This window comes from Neofelis nebulosa, chromosome 13 (genome assembly GCF_028018385.1).
Source record: "Neofelis nebulosa isolate mNeoNeb1 chromosome 13, mNeoNeb1.pri, whole genome shotgun sequence".
Classification (NCBI taxonomy): domain Eukaryota; kingdom Metazoa; phylum Chordata; class Mammalia; order Carnivora; family Felidae; genus Neofelis; species Neofelis nebulosa.
Genome location: NC_080794.1, coordinates 77,689,291 through 77,716,337, shown reverse-complemented (window position 1 = coordinate 77,716,337; position 27,047 = coordinate 77,689,291). Strand labels below are relative to the sequence as shown.

Genomic DNA, 27,047 nt, shown 5'->3' with positions numbered 1-27,047 from the left:
ACTTTTTCCCCCGAATAGCGTCTGAGCGCTCCCCGCCCGGCCGGCCGCGGACCGGGGCTCGTCCGCCCCGCGCCCGGCCCGCAGCCGCCCTCCTGTTCGGAAAGCCCCGGGTTGCAGTCGGGTGGGGCCGAGCAGCTGCTCCCGCCGGGCTCTGCCCCGGAGCGGCGGGGCGGGCACGCGCGGTGGGCGGCGCCCGCTGCGGGGCAAACCGCGAAAAGCCCGCAAAGCCTGGCTGGCTGGGGATCGGCGTGGGGGGTGGGGAGACCAAGGAGGCAGGAGGTCCCGGGGCGGGAAAAGGACTCCCCGGCGTAGAGGGGCGGGCCCGTTGGCTGCGCAGGGCACCCCAGAAGCCCGCTCTAGCGCGCGCCCTCCCCGGAGCCTGGGGCTTCGGGCCCGTGCCCAGCTGCCCTCACGCTCCCTCCCCCTCCGCCCGTAGACCTGCTCCTGTCGGCGGAGGTGAGCGGCGGGGACCGCCTGGACTGTGTGAAAGCCAGCGATCAGTGCCTGAAAGAGCAGAGCTGCAGCACCAAGTACCGCACGCTGAGGCAGTGCGTGGCGGGCAAGGAGACCAACTTCAGCCTGACATCGGGCCTGGAGGCCAAGGACGAGTGCCGCAGTGCCATGGAGGCCCTCAAGCAGAAGTCTCTCTACAACTGCCGCTGCAAGCGGGGTATGAAGAAGGAGAAGAACTGCCTGCGCATCTACTGGAGCATGTACCAGAGCCTGCAGGGTACGCGCCCGCCGTCCTCGCCCCCCCCAACCCCTCCCCCTCCCCCTCCCCCCTCAAAGGCAGGCGGGCCCCTCGGCCGGGTCCCGCTGACCTCATCCGCGACTCGCTTCTCCCAGCTGCAGAATGAGGACCTTTCATTGGCCCCCAGGGACAGCCGCAGCTGGTGTTTGCTGCCTCCCGAGCAGCATTGTTGGGGCCTGGTTGTTGGAAAACCCGTGAGGGGGTGGGGGACACCCCCGGGCCCCCGCCGACCTCTCTGAAACCTGGTCAGAGCATCCGAGCAGGAGCCCGTTAAAAGACTTGGCAGGAACTCACAACTTTTCTCCAAGGAGAGCTGGCTTCAGAGAATAATAATACAAAGACTTGCCCTGAATCGTGTCCGGACTCTCTCCCCTTTCTTCCTTTCTATCTATTCTGACATCAGATAAAGAATTAAGAATAAAAGGTCCAGTAGAATCTATTCTATCTTAACCCCCCACAAACCTGATCAAAGGCAGATGTGTGAGAAAGCATTTGTCATCTTAGATTCCCTGAGTCTTGAACCAGCTGGTGTGGTTCAAACCTCGGTTAACGCAGAAGTGGCTTTGAGAGAAAAAGGACCACTTGTCACAACCATCCATTCCAAGGGGAATTTGGGGGTCCTTGTGTGCCAGAGGTGTCTGAGGTTTGTAAATCTAACACAAACGTTCAGTGCATTCATTCTCCATGGAGACTCACACCAAGAATTTGTAACCTATAGACTTGACCTCTCAGCTGCCACTTCCTCCAGAACCTATGCCTGTTGAATAGCCAGCATACCCGTTTTCTGACCACATGCCATGTTTAAGAGCAAAGACACGGGGGGCCTCTTTTGGGTCACCTTTCTTCCATTGGCTCCTGGAGGCAAGCTGGGCTGGTGACATCACTGGTTTCTTCCTCTCGTATTTCATTCCTTTGCAAAGAGTGGGAGAGTTTTCTGGCAAGATCAGGCTGGGTTGCTCTCCAGTGTTTTCATGGCACTCTGGGGAGAGCAAGGACAACAAAGGCGGAGGGAGGGAAAAATATCCACCGCCAAATAGATGCCTTTGAGATCTTTGAAAGTTTCAGCATCTTTTTGTTACACAATCATAGCATAATTAGAATTTAGATTCAATAACAGCAACTCTCTGAAATATGCCTGTTTTCCAGATCTAAGCCCAGTCATTCTGTTGTTTTTAGGAAATGATCTGCTCGAAGATTCCCCTTATGAACCAGTTAACAGCAGATTGTCTGATCTATTCCGGGTGGTCCCATTCATACCAGGTAAGCAGATTCGTGCTTCCACTCTGATGCCTCTGCCTGCTTGAAATCCATTGGCTTGCATTCGCTTTGGCTCTCAGATAGTGTATAAGTAGATATTGGAATGGCACAGTGTTTCTGGGAAATTAGAAATAGGATGATAATGAAGAGGCAGAATGCCTAGAGATGATTGTATGACTTGAAAGTAATTCTAAATGAAGTAATGTGGTGTGGTGATTTGAAAGGTTGGAGGGAGGTGATTTGGTTGCATTTTTTTTCACATTGAAATATGATTGGCTGGCTCTTGCGTAGGGAGTGCTACTTCTGTCTGTAGGTGGCAATCATATTCCCTTCTTGCTACACACCATTCACTGTGCCTCCCTGCAAAGGGATCAGTTTAAATGATGCCACTTACTTTCCGAGACTTCTGAAGATAATCTCAGATTGTTGAAGAATCTCGGACGGACTCACGGGTCTGCCTTTGATTTGAAAGATTAAACTCTACCCTTTGTTAACAATTCTATTTTTAATTTTTCCTGAGCAAGTGTGGGCCTGTGTAAAAGAATGGATTACTGCTCCAATGGCCCTTTAAAAAGTGGTCTCGCTTCCCGGGATTTGTTTGGTCTCCTTTTGCAGTTCTACAGTTGTTTTGGAAGTGCACTTCGTTGTAGAATTACGTTTTTCATAACACTGGCGTTCAGGCAGCTGCATAAATAATGAGCAAGGTAGTAGTTTCTCTTAATGACATACAGATTCCAGACTGATGTTGCCTTTCTTTGTTTGCAGTTAAGACATTTTCTCAAGCGTATACGGCCGTCACAGATTATATGTTTTCTTGGTGGTTATACATGGCGGTTCATGTTGAATTCTATGAGATGATGGTTTGTGACTGGTGAGGGTGTCCTGGTTTCTAACGTTTCTAAACGTTTTCTCTTTTCCTGCAGAAAGCCACAGACAGCCAAGGGGGTATGTAAATAGTGATACTATGTGTGGGTGTGTTACACATACATTCATTCATTCACAGACATCCTTTGAGTACCTACTATGTTCTAGCCATTGGGATTTTGGCAGTGAGCCAGACAGATGTCACCCCTGCCCTCATGAATCTTAGAGACAGCCAGCAACTGGCGTTTATTAAGCCCCTCTTATATTCCAGGCACGATGTTAAGGGCTTTTTCATCATGAACTTAGGTAACAATCTTCACGTGTAGCTTAGATATTATTATTTCCACTTTAGGAATGAAGCAGTTGAAGCAGTGTGAAGTCAGGAAACCAACCCAAGACCACAAAGCTCATGATCAGTGACACCAGAATTTAAACCTAGATTTGTCTGATTCTAGGCTTTTGTAATATCTGCCCCTAGCTGTTCAGGGCGCGGTCTTTTGACCAGTGGCGTGGACATCGCCTGGGAATTGGTTAGAAGCGTGGGATCTCAAGCTCCATCCCAGACCTACTGAATTAGAATTTGCACTTTAAGAAGATCCCTGCACTGGGTGCTTCATATACACATAAAGCTTGAGAAGCATTCTTCTACATTATTCTGTTTTTTTGATTCAGAGGAAAAGTGTGTGTGTGTGTTTGTGTGTGTGTGTGGGGGGGGGGGGCACGCGCACGTCTACACGTTTTTTGGGATAAGATACAAGGGTATAAGTTTAGCACCAGAGGCATTCGTGTATTATCTAAACAATGCTGATAATTTCCACTCCAAATCCCTACTAACGCTCCCTGTCCCCTTGGCCCCTCTAAGGCAGTGTCTCAGGCCCTGGAAGAAAGACCCACAGACACATCTGGGCTCTCATGGGAGCAAGTCTGTAGGAGCTGGAGTGGGATATGGCACACGGCATACTGGAGGCGAACCTGGCCTTCCCGGTGCTTTGAGGAGCAGTGCCTCTTGCCTGAACCTGCCCTGGGGAAGACTTACTCCTTAGTCTTTGTACTAAGATGCTTGGAGGGATTGAACCCCCCTGGGTACAGTAGGAGTGAGGAGGTGGGCAAGGAAGAAGGTTCATTTGGGTTTTAATTTCAGAACTGCTATGGACTATAGGACTTCAGCAAACTCATTTTCCCTCTCGGGGTCTCTCTTTGCTTAGTATAATGAGACCACTGAAGTAAATAATCTCTAGTCCTGACAGCTCATGATTCTGATGGAAGATTGAAGTCACCTCCAGAACCCATCCACTGTGGTCTTCAATGGTGTTTTCAATCCTTGCATTCATTCTACACTTAAAAGGGCTGGGCCATTCTCAGATACCACTGGTTTGTCTGAATTTCTTTTATGAATTTTGGAAGTTCTTCTGCATGGACCAAGTTTCACTGATTCATTTTCTTGGATCCCTTTCTCAGCCAGGTTTCTTTTCATAGCAGATAGGAGCCTGAGGTTGTGAGACCTGTCCTGCTGAGAACCCAGAAGTCATAATGAATTAATCAGAGCCAGGAAGGCCTTGTCAGGAGCTAGGTTTTATATCTCAAGGGCATTGAATTTAGGTTCCAGTGCTAATGAGCTTTGACCTCTGACAGTGACCGTGTCCCCTGAGTGGGCCTAGGGAAGCCAAATGGAACCTTGAGAGGCTTTAAGTCATTGAATAATGCATCTTACCCAGTTTGGCATTTGTAGGATAGAGAAAGACAGAAGAGCAGGATGACGAATGTTGCTTTCGTGGTTTGAATCCGAGTTTCTAGAACATCTCTTCTGTCTTGAAAATCTCTCTGACGAAACCAGGACAACAGGGCCTCTGCCTTTTACAGATATGGTAGCAATCACAGTTTCCATATTTGGGTTTCTTTGCCTAATGTGAAGAGAATGTTTATCCACGTACATTGAATGTGAACTGAATTGTCTCACCGAACAAGACATGTTTGACGTTCTTGTGTTTCCATTTTCTTTGGACTCCTCAAACCCACGGCCATCTTTGCCATTGTTTACTTGATCACCAAAGGCTGTGTTGACGTGCGATCAGTGGCCTGGCAGGAACAAGGAAGGGAGGAAAATAAGATAGAGTCTAAAACCTGTCATGTCTGGTCTGAAGCCTGCGCTGCAGGAGGGAAATCAGACAGCCTAGTCAGGCGAGAACTGGGGAGCTGCAGTGGGGAGTTGGAGGGACAGCCCTTGTGAAAACGTGTTGGTGGAAGCATTTGACCTTAAAAACACTTTTAAGGGCTCAAGGAGGCGCCTTTGTTGTGGGTTGATGCCAGAGTGGTTCTTAGAGGTCTCAAATGGGAAGAACCAGACCGTGAGGGGGAGTGCACAAAGGAAGGAGGGAGCCAGTGCCAAAGGAGGTTGGAGGAGAGGAGAGAACACAGAAAAGTGTCTTGGGAGCCAAGAGAGCAGAGCCACGTGGGCATATGGAGCCCCAGAGGACAGACCTACCACGTCTGTTTCACCTCTGCCGTAACTTTCTGCTCTTTCACCTCGCCTTTTCTTCTTCGTGAAAGTTCTAGAAGCAGCAAAAAGTAAATAGTGATTCGAAAGGGAGATGAACATGTTGGCCGTGCTTTTGGACTCTCTAGGGGGAGAGCAGAGTAACAAGAAATTTGGAAGGCACAGTGGGTGCCAAGAAAAGCCTGAGGATGGACAATCAGAGGGGAATATAAGCACCTCTATGGCAGCAAGGGAAAAAAAGAGGGCTTCAGGGTCTAAAAGTATTGACTGGGAGGTTGGGTTTTGTAGAGAAGAGTCAAGAGACGCCAGCCTTTCTCAAACATAACCAAAGCCGATGGTACTGCAAGCAAGAGACAAGATAGAGGTGGGGAAAGGGCGCTATTAGGATTTGAACATGCTGACTCTGGTTTGGGGAAAGACAAAGGTCTAGCTCTCTAGCTCTGTCATCATTTCCTGCCAAGTCCCAGGAGTGGCTTAGACCTTCCCAGGAAGCCTGAGGATCTTGACATTGGTTCCCACATACTTGGAAATCTATTGCTTCAGGAGAAGATGGCCCTAAACACTCTTTTGAGTATGGCTTCTCTTTTTCTGAATGATGTTATGAATAGTTAGCCATGTTGAGCATTTCTGTTTTAATGTGCCATCGTATTTATGTCAGTTCGAAAAAAAAGCTTTCTTAAAACTTGTATATATCGAAGATGGGTCTTATAAGGTCCTGTGCTATCTTGTGAAATCAGGGCAAGAGAGAGGTGTTTGTAAATACCAAGTCCTGGGGTGTCTGGTGGCCCTCTGCTTTGCACTCGGCTCTCCAAAACAACTCTAATCACGTTTTGCCAATAGTTTAGAACCCCCGCTGTTCCTCGTCTGGCAAACTCCTCAGCAGGCCGGCTGGTGCCTGCCCTCCTCCTACAAACCCCGTCATCTCCTCTGCACTCAAGCGCACCGAGCAGTCCATTCCCCAGGTATTCTATGTGCATTCGCTGTTTTGTGCCTTTGTACACGCTCTTGCCTCTGTTAGTGCCTCGACACGTAGATCCAACTTCATCTCTGAGGGCCGTGCTGGATTCCCCCAGACAGGCACTTCTACTCGGGACTCTTTTATGCTGCATTTTGCTCTTGCCTTTATGATAGCAGTTTATCACAGTGTATTGAGCGGCCTTATGTATGTGTCTGTCTTTCCTGCTGGAAAGTTAGGGACCTGCTTGTTATGCCGAGTTTCCTGTCAGCATGGAGCATTCTTCCTGGCCCTGAGTAGCCATCTTGTTAACCATGGGTGCTTGGATATCAGGGAAGGGCCTTAGAGGTCTAGTCTGACCTTCTGTTTTTACAGAATTGAAGCTCAGAGAGGGGAAGTGATTTGGCCAGGGCCACACTGCTTGAGGGTGGCCTCTGGGACCTCTGCCAGGACATGGCAATGCCATAGGGGAGGCCAATGTTGGCCTCTTTCTGTTCTGCATGCTTTCTGGACAAACTTCATCCGTTCCTGGGATGGAAGCTACCGCTTAGACTGACGACTCAGTGCCTTCCCTCTAACTCCAGCCTCTCCAGAGCTCTCAACCAACATTTCCAGCTGTGTCCTGCACAACTCCGTCCGGATGTATCTCAGTTACTTCACACCCAACGCATCTAAGACGGATCTCACCATCTCTCCCCTTTTCTCCTTACACCCTTCTCTTTCCGACTCTCCTGTCTTACATGTGACATTGTCTGCCTAAATCGTAAGCTTTGGGGTTACTTCCACCCTGTCTGCCCTTCTCATTCCTCAGCCAGACCCATCACCAAGTCTTTTGCGGTCCACTGGCTGTCTTTTGAATTGCTCTCCTCTCTCCATTCCCTAAATATACTCAACTTGCACTTGAATGTTACATTGACCTTCTTATTGCCATCACTGTGTCAAGTTCCTCTCAATCCAACCTGGCCTTCTCATTGGCAGGGCTTATCTTAGCACCCTGGTGACTGGTAGGAACAATCTGGCTTCAGTTTTCCTCCATAGATCCTTCCACTAACTGACTTTCCATCTCACCGCAGCTGCCCTGCGTCCAAACAAGCCAGCCCACTGTCTGCTGTCCCACCAGTGCCCTGGGCAGCTTCGTGCGTCCACACCTTTGTGGGTACCAGTGCTGGAGAATGAACTTATGCTCTGAGGCCTACCGGCCTGGGTGCATCCTAGCCCTGCCACTCACTTCGTTTTGGACACATCACTTGAGCTCACTCTACCTCAGGTTCCTCGGATATAAAATGAGACGAAGGTTATTACCTTATAGGTTCTTGTGGACTTGAAGACACTATATGTAAAATACTGGACAGAAGCATTGTTGATCCCCAGGAAGTCTCAGCCACTTCTCATGCGGTGCCAAGGTCACGTTAGCTGTTGGCTCGCTCCTGATTCCAAGACCGGGACTCTTTTCAGCAGACCTTGTTCCCTGGCCATGGAACAACGATTCTATATCTTGAAAAGGATGGCCATCCCAAGGCTTCAGGAAGGCTGCTCATAAACTACCTTGGACAAAAATGAAAAATTTATCCTTTGTCTAAAGGGCCCTGGAGGAAAGGCCTGTCTCTTAATAACCCTGTTTGAGTCTTAACTTCCCTTTGGGGAAAGTCTTCCGTATTCCTACTCTGAATCCCCCTGTTCCTCTGGGGCCCTGTTTTTATGTTCTTTGGTCAGAGGTGCCTGTGCTGCAGGTGGTGATAACCTGGGGTGGGGGCTCTTCCTGTGTTTAAGGATTCTTGTGATCAGTTTTCCCTTCTCAGCTTGACTGATTCCCATTCTTCTAACCTCTGCTCATAAATCTGCTCTCCAACGCCCCTCATAGCAGGAAGAATTACTGCTCCCTGAGAAGGGCATGCCTTAAACCTGGGAGATGCGTCCGTCTCCACAGGCCGTGCTGAGTACACTTACATTTCACTTTCGCAGACCATGACTTTCGGTTTTTATTTTCTCCCTCTCTTAGTCCCTCAGCAACTCATTTTTTTTTTGGTAGAATAATAAGAAATTACAAACAAGTAAAAAAGGAAAAGGAATTTAAATCAGCCTTAGCCACAGCTGCCAAAGATAGCCACTGTAAACATGTTGATATGAGTGAGACTTTCCAGAATGTTTTTTCCTTTAAATGTGAACGTGTATATACGTAGGTGTGCATACACACATCTACACACATATGTCTTTTTTTTTTTCTTTTTCCAGAAATAAGGTAGTCACAGGCTACACGTACTTTCTTACTACCTGCACGTTGACCCGAGGAATGTATGTCTTCTTGTATCACTGACCACTTCCCGAAGGCAAACTTTATTAGATTAACTGTCAACCCCGAGAAGTTTCATGGAGAAAACAGCAGGTCACTCCAGTGTCTCGATACTTATGGCCAAGGCCTGAATGTTCCAGTGAGGGATGTGAAGCTAGAGAGAGCCAAATATTTTTGCATCGCATGACCATAGGTCCCATTACCGGAAGAGGGGAGATAAAACATCAGTACGTGACAGGTAACGGCATGAACTGAAGATTGTCACAAGGTGCAAAATTATTTATAGCCAGTAGGCCTGTCCTCATTCCTTCTCCTTAGTCCTGGGAAGTGTTTCTTTCTGCCATCTCTTAATTTTTCTGCTGCCCAAGCTTATTCTTTCCACAAGATGCTCTTTCTTGGGTCTCTGGGATATAGTACTGAATTTGCAAAAGAAGGTGTCAAGTCAGGATTGTTTGCTCCATGGGGTACTGTTCAGGAGTCAGGAGACTGGTGTTCTGCCTCCAGCTTTCTCCCTCACCAGCCAGGTGACCTTGGGCAAGTGTCTGCCCTTTCTGAGAGGTAGCCACTCCTTTGATAAAACGAGGGCAGTGGACTAGAATGGCCTTTAACGTATTTTCCTTCCTTTTCTAAAGGGCCTGCATATTGAATCTTGAATTATTCTGGGACAGACTGTTTTTCTTTGCAGCAGTTTCTTCATACCAAAGAAACTTGTGATCTTGGTATATATATTTTTCATATTACTAACACTTATAAAGCATGATTTATGCAATATATACCTTACTTGAACCAGAATGTGTTTAAAGCATCTCATTTGAATACATGGAAGAAAATCAAACAAAATAAGAAGTGAGTGGGAAAAAGAGGGACAAGGGGAAAATGAGATAGGAAAGAGAAAAATGAAGCCAGGAGTCAGTTCAGTAGACACAATGCACGTCATAAGATTATATTTAAACAAATTAAATCATCAGAAGTGCCGTGTTTGTTTTACAGAAGGATAAATAACATCCCTGGATTGTAGATGGAGTAGGACTTTTGGAGGTCATTCTCGTCCAATCCCTTTATTTCACTGATAAGAAATCTGAGAGTTCCATAAATTTCTAGGGCAGTAGAACATAAATTGTGCAGGACAGTGATGACAAGTAAAATTAGGTGTGTGTTTGTTTTTAAATTGATATTCGAAACTCTCCACATCCTGGCATTTCCCCACCTCCTTTATATTGTCCTTCCCCTGCTCAGGTCTGTGCACCTGTTCTGAAGCCATACTTGGTTTTTCCACAGTTAGGGTGAGAACCACAGCCATTGGCTTTCGTTCAGGAGGGTCGTTGTCTGTTGTTTTGGAATTGTTTCAGAGTAAGGGTTAATTACTAAGTCTCTGTTTGGCAACAGGAGCCGATAGCCGGAAGGTTAATTTTCATATTTTTTCGGCCCCCTTCAGAGTTGTCTGCAGGGGAAAGTGAGAAATTATTTTTTGCTGTAAGCTCTCCCAGCCTTCAGATTAAAAAAAAAATTAATCTTTCATCTGGAATTTTTTGTTAAAGAAGCTAACCGCTTCCCGTAATTTAGAGACTCAGCTAGCTGGGTCAGTGATGAAAACGAATGGGTGATTTGCATAAGGGGCTAATTTATTATGTCCCCTGGGCATTTCTTTCATCTCTTTCCATTCTAATTAATGTTCTAAGAGGGTCTATCACCATATCAGAAATTAGGGGTGAAAGCAGCCATTGTTAACCTTTATTCTTATGATTTTTTATCTTCTGTGATCTTTTAACCATTTTCTTTTCATATCCAAGAATTTACATAGATAGGGCTGGGGAGTGTGTGGAGAGGAGGTTTTGGGGCTGTGCTCTTTCACGAGCTTTATTCAAACAGTAGGTTGTTGTAAAAAAATAAAAATGACTCCGGATAGCTCTCCAACCACAGAGGGATTTGCAAAACATACAGAAAGGCACAACCATGGTGCAGAATTGTTTCTAAATTCGAGGTCTCTAAAACACATATAAACATGTATATGCACACAGAGGGAGATATATTTGTACATCTGCCTGTTCGTGTCTGCCTGTATTTATAGTGTATGCGTGAATGTGGCTATCTATATTATTAAGCATTTCGCCTCCAAAAGCTCTTCCTTGACATGTGTTGCAGTTGGTTCTGGCTGTGACAAAGGCAGCTGTGTGTGAGAGAGTGTGACACAGCTGAGGAAAGGCAAGAGAACAAGCAATTTCTTCGAAAATCAATTGCAATTTACTCCTACTAAATTGGCCCAGGGTCCGCCCCATCCAAGCATTAGCATATGACAGACTTTTAATCATTTGGTCAAATGGCCTATTTTTGGTCAAACCACAGTTCCCTCCGGGATGCTGCCCATCAGTACTAGAGCTCTGTAATCTCCAGACCTGCACTTTTTTTTGTTGTTTTTTTAAGTGGAGGTGAGTGTGGGGAGAGAGTCCCCCGGGGTGTCCCGGCTGATCTATCCTGCAGTGCCCAGCCTGTTCATGGGCATTAGTTCCTTTCGGTCCCCCATTACACTTAGCAGCAGGTATTCTCTCTGATTTCCAAGACAGAGACCTGAGTCCAGAGAGGTTGAGTAGCTTTCCCAGGGCCACACTGCCCATGAGCGGAAGAGTGCAGATTTGTATCTTGTTCCTGTCTCCTTCTGCTGTTAAGTGATGAACTTTTCAACACAGGCCTGGACCCTTTATTAAGGATATGCCGAAGGGAAGATCTGCTTCTCTCCCTCCTTAATTCCCCGTTTTGCCTGCTCTGTCTTGCACCTTAAAACACTGTTCGACAAAGGGCCTCTAAAGTTGAAATACGAGCCAATCTCTATTATTTTAATATTTATCCCTGCATTCTGTGGGGTTCTTAATTGACAACCGAAATCCAGAACACGCACGCTATTAAAACCATTCCTGCGGAACTGCAGAAATATTAACCAAAGAAGCAATTTCTGGATTGTATCTTTTTTTCATTTCAGTGTGAGTTGGAAGGCTTCTAAACTAGAGCAGAATGCCTAGGGCCATTTTTTGTCATGTTGTCATATAAATAGCATTACACAGTGGTAAAGAAAGGAATATGTAGTTTAGTCCCACTTTAAGGTGACCTAATATGCTATTCATTTGTCTTCCACCATGCTGGTACCACTTTCCTTTACGTCCCTCTGAATGGTCTAAGAAGCACCATGCCGGCTGTTATTTCTATTACCCTTTGCACATTATCGTTTGGTATACAGTTAATAATGTATGAAAATAAGTATTGATTGCATTCTTTGTAGGAACAGGCCAGCAGGTTTCTTAAAGCCCATGTTTATGAAATGTTTCATTGATCCCTGTTACTATGAGTTTCAAATGCAGAAGATACCAGGAAATCCATGAATTCTGGGGAGCCCTCGTTGGAACCACCGTTTTCTTGTGCCCTTGAAGGTAGTAAGTGGCGTTTGAATGGGAAAAGGAGTGACCGCACTGAAACTCGAACCATATTCCCCATGAGACGTCAAGAGAAATAAAAATAATGATAATTGCAACAGCTGAGAGAGGTCATTGACTAAGCGTTTCACGTGGAATAATTTGTGTCAACCTCATTAAATGGTAGGTACTCTTAGCCCCACTTGGTGGATAAGGAAACTGAGGTCCAAATAAGAAACTTGTGTAGGGGTACACACCTAGGAATTGGCTGAGCCACATTCTCATCCAGGAAGTCGGGTTCCAGAACCCAGGCTGTAGCCCCCATTTGCAAATATGTAAGAGGAGAGATAGTCTGGGAAAGTGAGGTGCACAAACTGCATGAAGGATGATTAGGCACTTTGTACTGACTGACAGACAGAGACAGTAGAGGCAGAGATAAAATATAATGCATATATTTATTTTAGGGTAAAGAGAAGAGTTGGTCAGTTTCTGTGATCTCTATCAATTCTCAGTACTTCAGCGCGATGGAGTGACATTTCTGCCGAATTCCCTCATTGCATATTTATTTATTGAGAACTTACCAAGAGCCTAGCATGAAGCCTGGGTGATTCAGGAGTAAATAGGGCCCAGCCATTGCCTCCTAAAACTTTTCTTTTTGGTTTAGGAATAGGTATAAACAAAAGAAATCATGATGCAAAATGGTGAGTGATTGAGAAGAACTTCACCAGGCTCACAAGTAGCCCCAGGGAGGGCTACTCACCTGACTTGATGGAGTTGTGGGTCAGAGAAGGCTTGCTGAAGGTGACCTGGGGCCGAGTTTTGAGGAACGGATAGGAGTTTGGTAGGTAGAGATGGTTGGGGAGGGTATTCGAGGCAGGGGCAACGGCATGGGCAAAGGCACGGAGTGTCCAGGGTGCTAGTGTTAAGTCGCTTGCTGTGGCTGGAGCGCAAGGTACAGACTGTGGTGAGAGAAGAACGGGACAGAGAGGCGGGTTTGCCACACACGGGGGCTTGGCCTTTGTCTCAGCAGAACCGGAGAAAGATAAACCGGACTCCTTTACCTCAGCAGTGCTGCATTTTTAGGTTGAATCATATGAAATTGCCACTTTTGGCAGGTCAGCGTGGCACAAAAGCAGAAGTCGCATCTGGTTCGGCTTAGTACGTTCTGTGTCCTCAAAGCATACAAGGGCTCTGGATGCTCCTAGACTAGAGGATGACATAGGCCTGTTAGCATGAGTAGTAACTTATCACACAGGGTACCTTCAGGGGAAGGAAACAGGGAGGCCAGGAGCCCTGTGCTATTGGTACCTTCTTCTTGCGGGGAGAGAAGGTGCACCAGGCCCCAGGATGCAAAGACCAAGCGCGCACAGCTTCCCATTTAGATGCCAGCGGTGCGCAGAGGCGCGGGGGTCAGTGGGGCCGCCTGGTCCTCTCAGGGTGGTCCTGGGAAGGCGGCTGGAGGCACCCGTAGAGCGGAACAGACGGGTGCCCAGAGGAATGAGTGCAGGAGGCAGAGCGGTCCGGAGCCAGGGCCTGGAGGATCTTAATGATCGTGGTGGGAGAGAACGTCCCTGAAAATTATTCCTTATATGCTGAGTTGCCTGGCCGGTAAGAGGAGGCCTCCGCTGGTGGGCGGTGGGAATGTGGACAGTCTGGGCCCCCTGAGAGGAATGAGTCTCCGCCTCCCTTTCTGCGTCCTCTCCGTCCCAACCCCAGTGCTGCCCTCTGTCCTGGGCTCAGGATGGGCTTCTGCCTTTTCCCTTCGTGGCCAGTGGCTCAGGCTGTCTTCTTGGATGGGAGGCATGGCCCTCCCAGCTTCTCTGTGGACCTTTCAACCCCCGTTGGGTAGTACCTGTTTAGAGGACTCGACATAGGGGCTTGTGTTTCCTCTGTTTTCTCTATACTATCTTATTCTTCTGGCGCCCTAATCCCGTGTCTCACTTGGCTGTTTTCTGCACCAGTCTCTCAACTTGCTTCAGAACGTTTCACAAGAGTGTCTGAATAAAAACTCAAAGATCCTAAATGCAAGGAGCTGTCTTAATTGAAAGAGATGCCCGCTCACCCCAGGGCACGCCTGGCGAGGGAAGGATTGAGGAGGGGCGGCCGCTGGAACTGGAGCCGGTAATTACTGCAGCTCACAGAGCTGGGTCTGAAGAAGTGACCGGACCCTCCCCTGTGTCCGTTCTTGAGCCCAGGGCGTGTTTATGACATTGTTTTCATGCTATTGTCGGAGGGGGAGCAGGGAGAGAGGGTGCTGCCCTTTTTGGCTGTAACTGATCTCCGGGTAGGAACGCACCCAGAGCTGGGCAGCACTTTCCCACATGAAGAATCAGCAGGCAGATGGTCATCTGCATTCATTCCAGAGATTGGGGTGGGACCGGGGAGGGGCAGGAGATGAGGTCCTGATGATCCGGGGAAATTATGAAATGCCTAAGAGCAGAGGCTCAGAGCAAAAGTCTGGGGGTTAATCACGCCCAGATTTACGTTCCACGTTCCAGCACTTACTAGCTGTGGGAGCGCGGGTAAATAGTTACCCAGTTCTAGGTTCCGTATCTCAAAATGGGGATAATAATCGTATCTAATACATAAGGTTATTGGAGGTAACACTTAGGAAGAGTGCTCGGAAGCGCCCAGTAAATGGTGGCTGAGTGACTGCCAGTCTCTGCCTCCCTTCTTCCTCCTCTCCCAATTTATTAGCACGAAACAGGAATGATAGATTATTTGAGTGGAGGTAGATCTCTTCTGCTCTGAAAAAAACAAAACAAGACAAAACAACAAAACAAAATGACAAGGAGAAAAAGGAGAGGGAGACTTTAATAGCCGTACCTGAAGCGAAGATCACCGATTCAGTTCAGTCCAAAACATGGATTATCTACTCTAAAGTAACAGTAGTCACATTCTTGGAGAACTCTCTCCGGGCCTGGCACTGTGCTGGCTTCTAGGGACATGGTGGAGAACCAGAAAGAAAGCTCAGGGCAGGGTGAAGTGCCACGGAGGGAGAGGGGAGGAGGAGGAAAGACGAAAGGAACTCGATGGTAGAAAGAAAGTTCTAGAAGGAGGTGGCAGGGACTCCCGGGGTGCAGGGATCTGGGGAATGATTCCAGGGGAGCCAAGGCACACTGGTGGGAAAAGTAAAGGTGTTCACCCAGCACGGAAGTTTATACTGGATATGCTGATTCTGTGTTGAGTGGATGTGGGTGTGGTGAAAGCCTAGCGGGTTTTTATTACTATTATTATTTTCAAGGATGTTTAAAAAAATGTAATGTTTGCAAAACAAAGTGGAAACAGTCGACGCATTGTTTTCTCTTAGTGGTATAGGGTTCACTGGCTGTGGGTACTTTTTCATCCTTGTCTTCCAAATTGTAATTTTCAAAGATGAGACGTTTCATATTCAAGAGTTTCCTTTGTCTGAAATAAATTATTCATTTCTACCCAGTTTCAGAAACAATGAACATAATACTTAATGCATCACAATTAAGCGGGTGTAGTTTCATATAAAATTATGTTCTATGCATTTTGGTGGCAAACAAAGCAACGTCTCCTGTATCTTGTCGACACTTGTTCCTCGTAAGCAAAACATAAAGATTAGAGACTCAGAAATGTGTTTGCTTTCCTCTCCTGGTGGAGGAGGGATAAGTTTAGACCCGGGCAGCCTCATTTTGACATTTCCCAGCTGTTGGTGGCTACCTCGCTCTGCAGAGAAAGTGAAGTTACTGCTTCTATATCGTGCATGGGGTCAGGTGAGGGTCAGAATTCTTGAACACGACCCATTCATCCTAGTCCCCTTTGTCTGGATTTGAGATCTCTCTGGAATCCTCTCACCGAAGGGCATTGGCTGGGAGTGACTTACTTTTGGGTTTGGTGGCCACTGCTGTTTGAATGCCGGCTGGTTTGTCACGTGTACCTTTACCAAGGGTTCGGCTCTTGGAGTACCCTTCTCGTGACAAGGACTCCTCGCGAGAGCAGGCATCGCCAGCTAGGGGTGAGCTCTCCGGAGTAATAAGCCTCTTCGGGCTTGAAGGTTTAGCTGTGATGGCCCCCAGGCATGTTTTTGAGATGCCTCCAACTCAAGTCCCATCCCCGAGGTCAGAGTCAAAGCTGGCTGTGGTTGCTAGAGAGCAGTTGTGAAGACATTAATTGTGAAATGCCTGCTGTCTGCCCAGCAGGAGGGTTCGCGATGCCTTCATAGGTTATTTCATCTAATGCTCACAAAAGCCCTGAGTGTTGGCCGGGAGTGGGGGAGTGGGAATGGGGAGGATTATTCACGTTTTACGTGAGAGGGAACCAAGAGCTCAGAGAAGTCAAATGGTGTGCCTTAGGCTGCACAGCTAGCTGGTGGAGGATCTGGAACATGAGCCAAGTGCATCCAGCTCCAAAGGCCTAGCTCCTTTCATGCTCTTCCGCTTGTCGCCTGTTTGATTTGTGAGGTCAAAACCCAAAGCAACCAAAGCAAGATGGATTCTCAGCTACCTCTGGTCTAAGCACTGGTTTGTATTTGAACGGGGAAAATGACGTCTTTCTAATTTTAGGGAGACTTAGGAAGAAGTCTCTGCACTTGGCCAGAAGTTTTCCCAGATGCTTCCGTGTTCTTGACCCTAGTTTAGTTTGTTGAGCGCCTGCCATGACTGGCGGGACTGACCTTGGGCCCCCAAGGATATGGGCCCTCTTGCGGTCTTGGCTTCCTCTTGCGTGCTGGTGCCACACTGAGTCCCTTGCTCCCACCACTATTTCCTGCGTGGGGTTCAGAGGACCCTGGAGTCTGCACTCTCAATTTGAGGAGCTCCTTTTTAGAGTTTATCCTGCTGGATAGTTCCGTGAAGACATTCTGACTAGAAGTCTGGCAAGTTCCCTATTAAGCTTGCCTTCTCTCTTCAACCTGGGGGGGGTGAGGGGAGGGGAGGCAGAGGCATGTTAGCATCTTAGGGAGGTGTTTTTCTGTTTTGGGGGGAGCAGCGCTGTGGTGGAAAGAATGTGGATTTGGAGTCGGGCCTGGGTTTGCATCCGGACTTCATCAGATCATGACTTAGGCAAGTTATTTCTGTCTCAGTTTCTTGATTTGTCAGATGTGGATAATATCTGCTCTGCAGAGTCACTGTGAGGTTGGGATCTCAGTGGTGTGTGTGTATAACACACTGTGCGGGGGCCTCAAAATGATAGAAGTTCTTTTCTTTTAATGCTTATTTATTTTTGAGAGAAAGAGTAGGGGCGGGGCAGAGAGAGTGTTGGCCAGAGGATCCAAAGCAGGCTCTGCACTGTCGGCACAGAGCCCGACGCGGGGCTCGAGCTCATGAACCATGCGATCACGACCTGAGCCGAAGTCGGACCCTTAACCGGCTGAGCCACCCAGGTGCCCCTCTTTTTTTTTTTTTTTTTTTTTAAGTTTATTTATTTTTAGAGAGAGGGCGCCAGCAAGCGTGAGTAGGGGTGGGACAGAGAGAACGAGAGAAAGAATCCCAAGCAGGCTCCACACTGTCAGCGCAGAGCCCGACGTGGGGATCGAACTCGTGAACCGTGAGATCGTGATCTGAGCCGAAGTCAGACGCTTAACTGACTGAGCCACCCGGGCGCCCCTCGAGAAGTTCTCACTGAGAAAATGAGAATGCACTCATTGGCCTCGAGACATCTCACTGCACCGAGGGAAGGCGTGTGTGAGGATGGCCCTTGTCCTGGCTTTCCAGTTTGCTTTCAGGTTCTGTGGCTGCTTCTGCAGACCCATTCGTGCGTTTGTAGTCGCAGTCTTGAGATGAACGATCGATGACCCACCGCCTGTTTCCTGTGTGATACAGGGCGGCCACACCCCGTCGTATGCGCCGGCTGCCTGCCTCCCTTGTTATAATCTGCAGCCCTGCCTTTTGGGTGCTTAATTTTCCCCAACCTTCCCCGCAGCCTGGCACCTGAGCGGAGGGTCAGTCTTGTTCCTCCACACACCCTCTCCCTTAATTAAGAGAAAGTGCAGCATACACAGATGGACCTTCCAGAAAGTGCTCTTATGCAGATCCGGCCGGCGCTCGGCTCATGCTGTGGTGTACCCTGGAGACTGAGGGAAGGAGAGTTCTTGTGGGTTCACACGCAGGGTGAGTATCCTGACTCGAATGAGGAATTTTCCTGCTAAGAGCAGGACCAGATAACTTTTTAGATAAGCACTCTGATGTGGGCCAGAAATTCCGGGCAAATATTTACCCTAGATGTAAAACACCAAGTTAAATGTTGTTTAGAAAACCCTAAAATAGAAAAACTTATACTCGGGGGTTTATATTTGGTCATTGTAAACACAAAACAAAACAAAAGGACTGTGTTGTTTTCTGTTTCTTCTGAGCGGCCTCTTAGAATACAGAATGATGACAACGCAGTGGCCTCCCTGGCCTGCCCGTTCCTGTACCTTCCCCTTGCTCGTTCAGCCTTCTTCCGTGTTCTCCTCTCAGAACATACCTCCCCCCTGACCAGAGTGACTCTGGTCACTTTGCTCTGTAATCCCTGACCATGGACTTGGCCCCGTCTCACCGGGGGAACCTCATGAATCTCCACATGCTGAGCGTGGATGCCGGTGTTTACAGACTTTCCTCCCCACCAGCTTCCAGGAGTAAAGGAATACTATAGACTGTGGTGTTTAAACTCCCAAAGGACTGGCCTTGGGGACTTGAGAAATTCTTGGCATGTGTCAAGTCCCTGGGTTTGAGTCTTTGAACGTCCCATTAAATAAGTTGCTTCTTTGGCTAGACCCTTCTGTTCCTCTTTGGCAATGCACAGTGTATGGGTCAGACCATCGGTTCTAAGCTAGCAAGTTCACGTATTTTGTGCTGTCATTGTCCTGTGGGGGAGGGGTATGAAACTCTGAAAGCTGTTCCCAACCCAGCTGTGTCGGTCGAAAGTTGTTGTGCAAAAAACAGATGACTTCCCCGGGAACTTCCTGTTCTGACCTGCTATGTGCCCTTCCATGATTTGTCAAGGATCTTTGGGTGACTTCAACAAATCGTTGACAAAATTTTTAAATATCAAGTTTTAAAATACCGGCAAATATTTAGCAAGCCAACCTTTGTGGGCGGGGCATGGTGCTAGCTCCTGAGGGCTTGGGCACAGACAAGACAGATGAGGCCCCTGAACTCATGAAGCTTACAGTCTAGCAGAGGAGACATAATGAATTAAAACAAGCATTTTTTTGTTGGGAGTGAGTACTCTGAAGAAGACAGACCGCTGTGACAGCAAATGGAAGGGAAGGGGAAATCCCGTCACACAGGGAAGTGAGGAGGCAATTCTTGAAGGAGGTGACTTTGCCCTGAGACCGAAATGTCAAGGAAGAACTGACCATTCTCCTCACTGGCTGAAGTGCAACATTAGAACGCCAAGGGCTCTAGGGGGGTAAAAGGCTGGTGCAGTTCTTCATGAACAGGGATGCCAGGCTCCTGGGAGCCTGTGTGTCTTTGTCTCTGATGATCACCTCTTGCCGCCTGGGGCAGGGAAACAGTGATGGGGTACAGATCACCACCAGGGGTTCCACTAGGTACCTGTGGCCGGAGGGCAGTTGGTGGTGGGAGCAGTGAGAGGCTTTAGGGCCATTGCATCTGCTTTTGGGGTGCTCGTGTAACTTATACCAAAAAAGCATCCATGGCTGCATCCCCCCACTCTAGAACTCTGAGATGCAAACAGAGCAGCTGTCTGAATTGGAGACTGTATCTGGGTGTGACCAAAGTGACCAACTTTGCCCTGTTGCCTTGAAAATGTAATTCCTCAGTGACAGTTCTTTGTTGGGGGCTGGGTTCCTATTCTCTGTTGATTTGTCTCTCTTATAAAAAGAATGCAGAGGGAAATAATTCTAGAATGTTGGAGTTGAAAGAGTCTTTTATGGCCCCCAAGTCCAGGTGTCGGTGGATGCATGGATGACAGAACAGGAGACCAGAATGGTTAAGGAGCGAACTGGTCCAGGAGCAGAGTCCCACCCTTCTCTCTCTGCCCTCAGTAGACATATGCAGAATGTCCAAGTAAAATAGGCCTGAAGGGTGGGGAGACTTGAAGCTGTGACGACTTTGTCCCTGCAGGCATCTGGAGTATCCTCGGAAAAGGAATTCTTAAGTAATTGCTTCGTGCCTGCTTCTCTGGCCTCATCTTGTCTCATTCTCTTCCAGAAGGGCACAGGGACTCTGTAGTCACTCTGCCTTTTTGCTGCCCCTCAAATACATCAAGACTACCTCTAACAGGCTTGCCTAACAAAGGGAAATTGTTAGCTCTTGGAATTTATAATATATCCAGAGGTAGGGCAGATTTCTGGCACTGTCCCCAAGAACATGACTTCTTTTTTTTTTTTTTAATGCTTATTTATTTATTTTGAGAGAGAGAGAGAGACAGAGAGAGAGAGAGACAGAGAGAGAGAGAGAGAGAGAGAGAGAGAGAGAGAAAGCATGTGTGCACAACAGTGGAAGGGGCAAAGAGAGAGAGGGAGAGAGAGAATCCCAAGCAGTGTCTGTGCTCTCAGCACAGAGCCTGACTTGGGGCCCTGTCCCACGAACCATGAGATCATGACCTGAGCTGAAATCAAGAGTCGGACGCTTAACCCATGGAGCCACCCAGGTGCCCCAAGAACATGACTTGACCTTCAGTCTTGGATCTGCCCCTTTGTATTAGGGTATCATCCTCAGGGTCCACCCTTCCCCGGAAGAGTGACATCTTCCAGAAGCTCCACACTTGTCCCTCAAGGTCACAAAAGGGCCTCAGCATTCCCAGACATCTCAGCCTCACACATGCCATCCTTGGCCAGGTACTTGGTGATATAATGGTGCGCAAAGTCAGATTGGCCCTGCCTTCATGGAGCTTATAGTCTAGCAGGGAGAGAGACACAGATACGTAGAAAATCCCAAGCATAACAAGCGTTCTCAAGGTCAGGCTGGTGGTGCTAGGTAAGAGCCTGTAATAGGGATCAGATGTGGGCTGGGTGGGAAGAGCCCTCCAGGCAGGGAAAGGGCAAGGCCAGTGGTGTGAAGGAGCAGGCCCTGGGGAAGGCCAGTGTGAGATGAGACTGAAGAAGTGGCCTCAGGCTGGTTAGGACTCCGCGGGGAGGAGCAGGCCTGCATACTCAGCCTGTGTGCCTAAACATCCGAGTGTAGTGTGGCGGGAACTGTGGGGCCTGCGTGGTTTGCTCAGCCATTGTCGTCATTGTCACATTTGGGGACCGACTACACCCATCTGTGAAAAAGAAGCTTCTGGAGCACGAGTGCTGGCGTACTAGGGATTTAATTCATTTACTTTTCAAAGACAGCTCCACTCTCTTAGGCTGGCCCCTCCACTCTCCCAGCCTCAGCTGTGACCTGGGCTCGTATTCATGCCTGCCCTAGGTACCTTATAGCCTTGTTGGCAGGCTTGCTTGAAATGACACACGGCAAATGCTTTGTGAACTCCACGGTTCAAAACCAAGTTGTTTTGGGTGTTTTGATTTTCCTTCAACTGTGGGAAGAGATACAGATTCAAGACAGTTTGAAACCATGAGTCCTAGAACTTTGGGGCCAGAGGGAACCTGAGGGAGCTTTTGGTTAAACTGTCCAAGGTGAGATGTGAATTGTTGAGGCTGTCTACCAGCTGGGGGTTTGACGTCATCTCAAGGCCGCCTACCTCCCGTCCTCTGTGGGCAGCGGGTCCCCTCCGTGCCTTTTAAGACTCCAGGGGAACTAGCGGCTGTTCCTCTACCCACCTGATTGGAGCAAAGCTGGCATGTTGTAGGTGAAGCTCAGGTCTAGAGACTGTGGGTCACTTGACCCCAGCCTTACAGTGAGAGAAAGGCAAAGCCCCGCCGTCTTCTAGTCTCCAGCTCTGTGGCTGCTCCCCTCTTCTCCCCCTTCTCCCTCACCCCACCTGGACCATGTTCCAGAGGAGTGTAAGTACATAGATCTGTCTGATTCAGCCTGTGGAACACAACATTGGCTGCCCAATTTGCCTCATATATTTTCCAAAGGGAACTACTGTGGGGCACCTGAGTGGCTTAGTCGGTTAAGCGCCGACTTCGGCTCAGGTCATGATCTCATGGTCCGTGAGTTCGAGCCCTGCATCCGGCTCTGCGCTGACAGCTCAGAGCCTGGATCCTGCTTTGGATTTTGTCTCCCTGTCTCCCTGCCCCTCCCCCACTCATGCTTTGTCTCTCTCTCTCTCTCTCTCTCTCTCTCTCTGTCTCTCTCTCAAAAATAAATATTTTAAAAAAAAAGGAACTACTGGGGTTAAAGAAGTCTATAAAAGCATCACTGAGTAATTGATTAATTCTACAAGTATTTTCTGAGTGCCTTCTTTGAGCCAGACATTGTTCTCTATGTTGAGAATATGGTGGGAACATGCCAGATAAAGGTCCTGCCCTTGAGGAGCTTCCCTTCCATATGGAGGGGAGGTAGGTGATAAAGGAATATGTAATGAAGACAAAGGGAAGTTACAGGGTAGAGAGTGAAAGGGGGTGGGCACTACTTTAAATAGAAGAAGCCCCGTCTGGTGAGACATTTGACCAAAAGTCACAGTAAAATCTGGTAAAGAACCTTTGAGGTTGAGAAGCAGCCAGTGGCCAGGCCCAGTGGGGGTGGGTGGGCCAGGTGGGACCAGGGAACAAGACGACAGGTCAGAATGCAGTGGAGCGAGTGAGGGTAGGAGAGAGCCAGTGAAGGGCTGGTCACCCCCTGGCTGGGGGACCTTGTGAGCCGTGATAAAGACTGGGATTTATTTCAAGTGTGATGAGAGGCTCTTGGAGAGACGAGAGGAATTTCGATAGGGTAATGGCATAATCTTATCTATTTTTAGAAATATCTTTGGATTGTGGGTCTTGGTTCTTGTAGGACAAGAGGAGAAGCAGAAATCCTGGTTAGAAGACTGATGGAGCACCAACTCCAGAGCGGATGGGGACTCACACTGCATTAGTGATAAGAAGCAGTTAGTTCCAGGCAATGCCTAGGATGTACTGATGGAGGGTGAGAGATAAAGAGGAGTCGGGGATGATTACTGGCCAGTGTTGGTGTTGTCATTTACCTGGATGAATGGTGGTTCTGTTTTCTGAGGTGGGGAAGACGAGGGGTGAGTGTTATTTTTGCTTTGGGAGTTGAGCGTTTAGACTTCTATTTTGGACATACTGACTCTGAAATGCCTTTTGCTGTTCTGAGCAGATGTCTTCCTGTCTGCCTCTCTGGAATTCAGTCATCATGGAGCTGTTTGTTCATCCTGTCCATATTTTATGCTTTTACCGCATAGGTATTTCCATGAATGGTAATCCACTCTGGATGGGTGTTTAGGTTAGTTCCTTGCTTTTGAGATTACAAATAATGCTGCAATAATACTTTTACTCTGTCCTCTCTGTGCATAAATGGGGGGATTTACCCTTATAAATAGAACTACTGGGTATTTTGGGCCATGCACATTTTTCGGGTAACAGTTTTATTGAGATATAAGTCACATTATCGTTCAAGGAGACATATGGTTTCACCCTGTTTTTAAATCCTCCAAAGCTAGATTTTGTTTTTAAGTAGTCAGTACATTTTCAATTTACTAACATATCAAACCAGCTTCTCTGCTAATCCCTCTGGGTTGGTGTCCTTTTTGCAGATGTGTAGCTTTTTTTTTTTTTTTAAATATTTATTCATTTTGGGGAGAGCACAAGCGGGGGAGGGGCAGAGAGAGGGGGAAAGAGGCTCTCTGTGCTGACAGGCTGACAGAAGCTAGCCTGATGTGGGGCTTGAACTCATGAACTGCGAGATCATGACCTGAGCTGAAGTTGGATGCTCAATTGACTGAGGCACCCAGGTGCCCCGTAGATGTGTATCTTTTAATAGTTACTTCATCAAGTGTCTGTGCAGAGTAATCACTGTCTTTATAAACATTTTCTTCTTTTTTTCAACTCTATTTTAGAACAGTTTTAGATCTACAAAAAATTGAGCAGGTAGCACAGAGAGTCCCCATATATCTTCTCCCCTGAGTCTTTCTTGAATTAGTATGGTGCATTGTTTCAATTAATGAGCCAGTGCTGATACTTATTATTAACAAAAGTGTCTATTATATGTTACCATTCCACTTTATGCTATATGGTTCTATGGGTTCTGAAAAATGTATAGTGTCCTGTATCCACCACTACAGTATCATACAGAATAGTCTAATTGCTCTAAAAACCATCTCTGTTCCGTTGGTTTCTCTCTGCCCTTCCCCTGAGCCTTTGGTGACTACTGATCTTTTCACTGATTGCCTTCTGTAGTTTTGCCTTTACCTGAATGGCATGTGGTCAGAACCATACAGTCTTTGAGACTGCCTTCTTTCCCTTAGCAGTTGTATTTACGGTTTGTCTATATCTTTTCATGACTTGATGGCTCATTTCTTTCTATCGCTGAATAATGTCCCATTGTCTGGATGTGCCACGGTTTGTGTATCCTCTCTCCTCTTGAAGGATATCTTCCTTCTAGCTTTGATTGCGTTCAGTTTTTGGAGATTGTGAATAAAGCTGCTGTAAATAGGTGTGTTCAAATTTTGTGTGTGTGTGGATATGAGTTTTCCACTAATTTGGGTAAATGCGTAAGAGTGTGATTGATAGACTGTATTCTAGGTCCAGGCTCAGCTTTGCAAAAACTTCCAGACTGTCTTCCAAAGCGGCTGGACAATTTGTGATCCCACTGGCAACACGAGAGCACTCCTATTGCTCTGCACCCTTGTCAGCATTTGGTGTCATCAGGTTTTTGGATTTTAGCCATTTTAATAGGTTTATAGCGGTATCTCATGGTTGTTTCATTTTAATTTGCAGTTCCCTAATGGCATGTGATGTTGAACATCTTTTCATATGCTTATTTGCCATCTGTGTATCTTCTTTGGTGAGATGCCTGTTCTGGTCTTTGCCTCATTTTAACAATTGGGTAGTTTGTTTCCTTATTGCTGAGTGCAGTATTTTCGGTACATATCCTTTATCATGTATGTGTTTTGCTGTGTTTTTTTACATTTGAAAATGTCTTTATGTAGTCTTCATTTAAGAAATGGATGGACTTTATTTACAAATGGACTTCCATCAATACTATTTTTTATTTTTTTTTTTTAAATTTTACTTATTTATCTTGAGAGAGAGAGAGGTGGGAGGCAGAGAGAGTGGGAGAGAGAGAATCCCAAGCAGGCTCTGTGCTGTCAGAGTGGAGCCTGATGCAGGGCTTGATCTCTCAAAACAGAGATCAACGACCAGGGCTGAAATCCAGAGTCAGATGCTTAACTGACTGAGCCACCCAGGTGCCCGTTAGTCTTCATTCTTGAATAATTTACCTGGGTATTATGATATTCTACTTTGCTAATTATTTTCTTTCAGCAAGTTTGCAACACCATTCCACCACCAGTTGGCATCTGTTATTGCTGATGTGAAGTCTGTTGTCAGTCTAACTGTCGTTCCTTTGACCTGTCTTTTTATTGTTCCTTCTTTCTAGTAGTTTAAGAATTCCCTGTTGTTTTTTGTCCACGGATTTCATGGATATTTAGTCTGGTTTCATTTTTAAATTTCTCCTATTTGGTATTAGGTACGATTGATTTTTTTTTTTTTTTTTTCTATCTGGATATTTGTATCTTTGTTTAGTTCTGGAACATTCAGGGATTCTTCTAATACTTTTCTGTTCTCTCAAATTGTCTTCCTTCTGAACTTCTGTGAGACAGAACTCTTATTCTGTCTTCCATATCTAAGAACTTTGGATTCATGTTTTCCATTTCTTTATTTCTCTGAGGTACACTCTGAGTCAGGTCTATAGGTCCTGCCTTCCTAGTTAATTCTCCCTTTTGGGTTTTGTTGAATCCATCTATTGAGTTATTTATTTCAACAGGTGTATATTTCCATTTTAGAATTAGTGTATACATATTTATATATATGTACATGATTTAATCTTACTCCTTTTTATGAGACACGTTCCATGGTTTCCATTTTTTCTATCTCACTGAACATATTAACATATTTTCTTAAAGTCTCCTTTCTGATTGATCTCTTCTCTTTCCCTCCCATTTTTTTGCCCCTGCAGACTCTATCATGACTGTTTATTTTGCCGTATGTTTCAATATTTCATCTATAAGTTCGTCTTCCCAGGAGTGGCTTTCCCCAGGAGTCCTGTGTAAGGTCTGGAAGGCAGTGTAGCTCATTGCACATCAGTCAAGTCTGAAGGTTTGGAAATCTGTTTTGAAAATCTGACTCAAATCAGAGATGATTTCTTTTCAATTCCACATTATATAAAAAGTCACTTAAGCCGGTGATGATAATTTGTCCCCCCAAAGCTAATCTGTATACAGTAAAACATGTCCGTGAAAATCATCTTACTTTGCTTCTTTCATTATTTGAAGAGAGGAGGTGTCCATGAAAATAGAATTTTAATGATAAAGAACCCCTTCAAAAATTGCCCCCTTTTTGCTTCAGAAACCGCGTTTAATACCACAGAGTCTTGAAGTAATCTATATTTGTTTGGCTGGGCCTTACTGGTTTCACGGGTTATGGGCCAGTTTTAAGTGAATTCCTTGGCTTGGGATCCACACATCATGGGAAGAACATCCTCAGGAATCCACAGTCTTACAGAATTCAAGCTTCTTTCCCCAGGGTGTGAGCAGAGATACTTTGGGCCTGTTTTTCAGATCTGAGCCTTCCGGACCACTGGTTTTAGGGCAGGGAGGTCTTTGCGAGTCTCCTGGCCAAGGGCCTGTGACCATGGTGGCTGCTCTCTCATGTCCCTGTCATGTTCTCAAGATGGGCTACACGTTGGAATCAACCAGGGAACTCTGGTGTCTGATGCCTGGACCCCACCCCCAGAGGTTTTTGAAAGCTCCCAGGTGATTCAAAATGTGTAGCCCAAGTCGAAAATCATTGTTTGGTAAACAATGTTGTTCTATTGTTGTTATATTACATTTAGTACTTTCTGTTTTTCCTTTTCTGTTTTTTTGGGGGGACTGAATGGGGAGGGTTGTATACCTGGATCAGCTCACGTTACCATACTGATCATAAACGAGAAGCACCAAATTTTAACCAGCGTGCTTAGATAAAAGGATGGAAACAGAAGGTTTTGAGAGGCCTTCCTGGCTTATTGAATTCT

General features: G+C 46.8%; 1 protein-coding gene across 4 annotated transcripts in view; it reads left to right on the top strand.

Moving 5' to 3' along the window:
- Window positions 1–27,047, top strand: part of GFRA1 (GDNF family receptor alpha 1) — a 211,990-nt gene that overhangs the window by 1,547 nt on the left and 183,396 nt on the right. For all 4 annotated transcript variants that reach the window (XM_058697877.1, XM_058697878.1, XM_058697875.1 and 1 more), the window contains exons 3-4: window positions 437–730; window positions 1,928–2,011. In XM_058697877.1, the coding sequence (XP_058553860.1) occupies window positions 437–730; window positions 1,928–2,011 (378 nt within the window). The remainder of the gene's footprint in view (window positions 1–436; window positions 731–1,927; window positions 2,012–27,047) is intronic.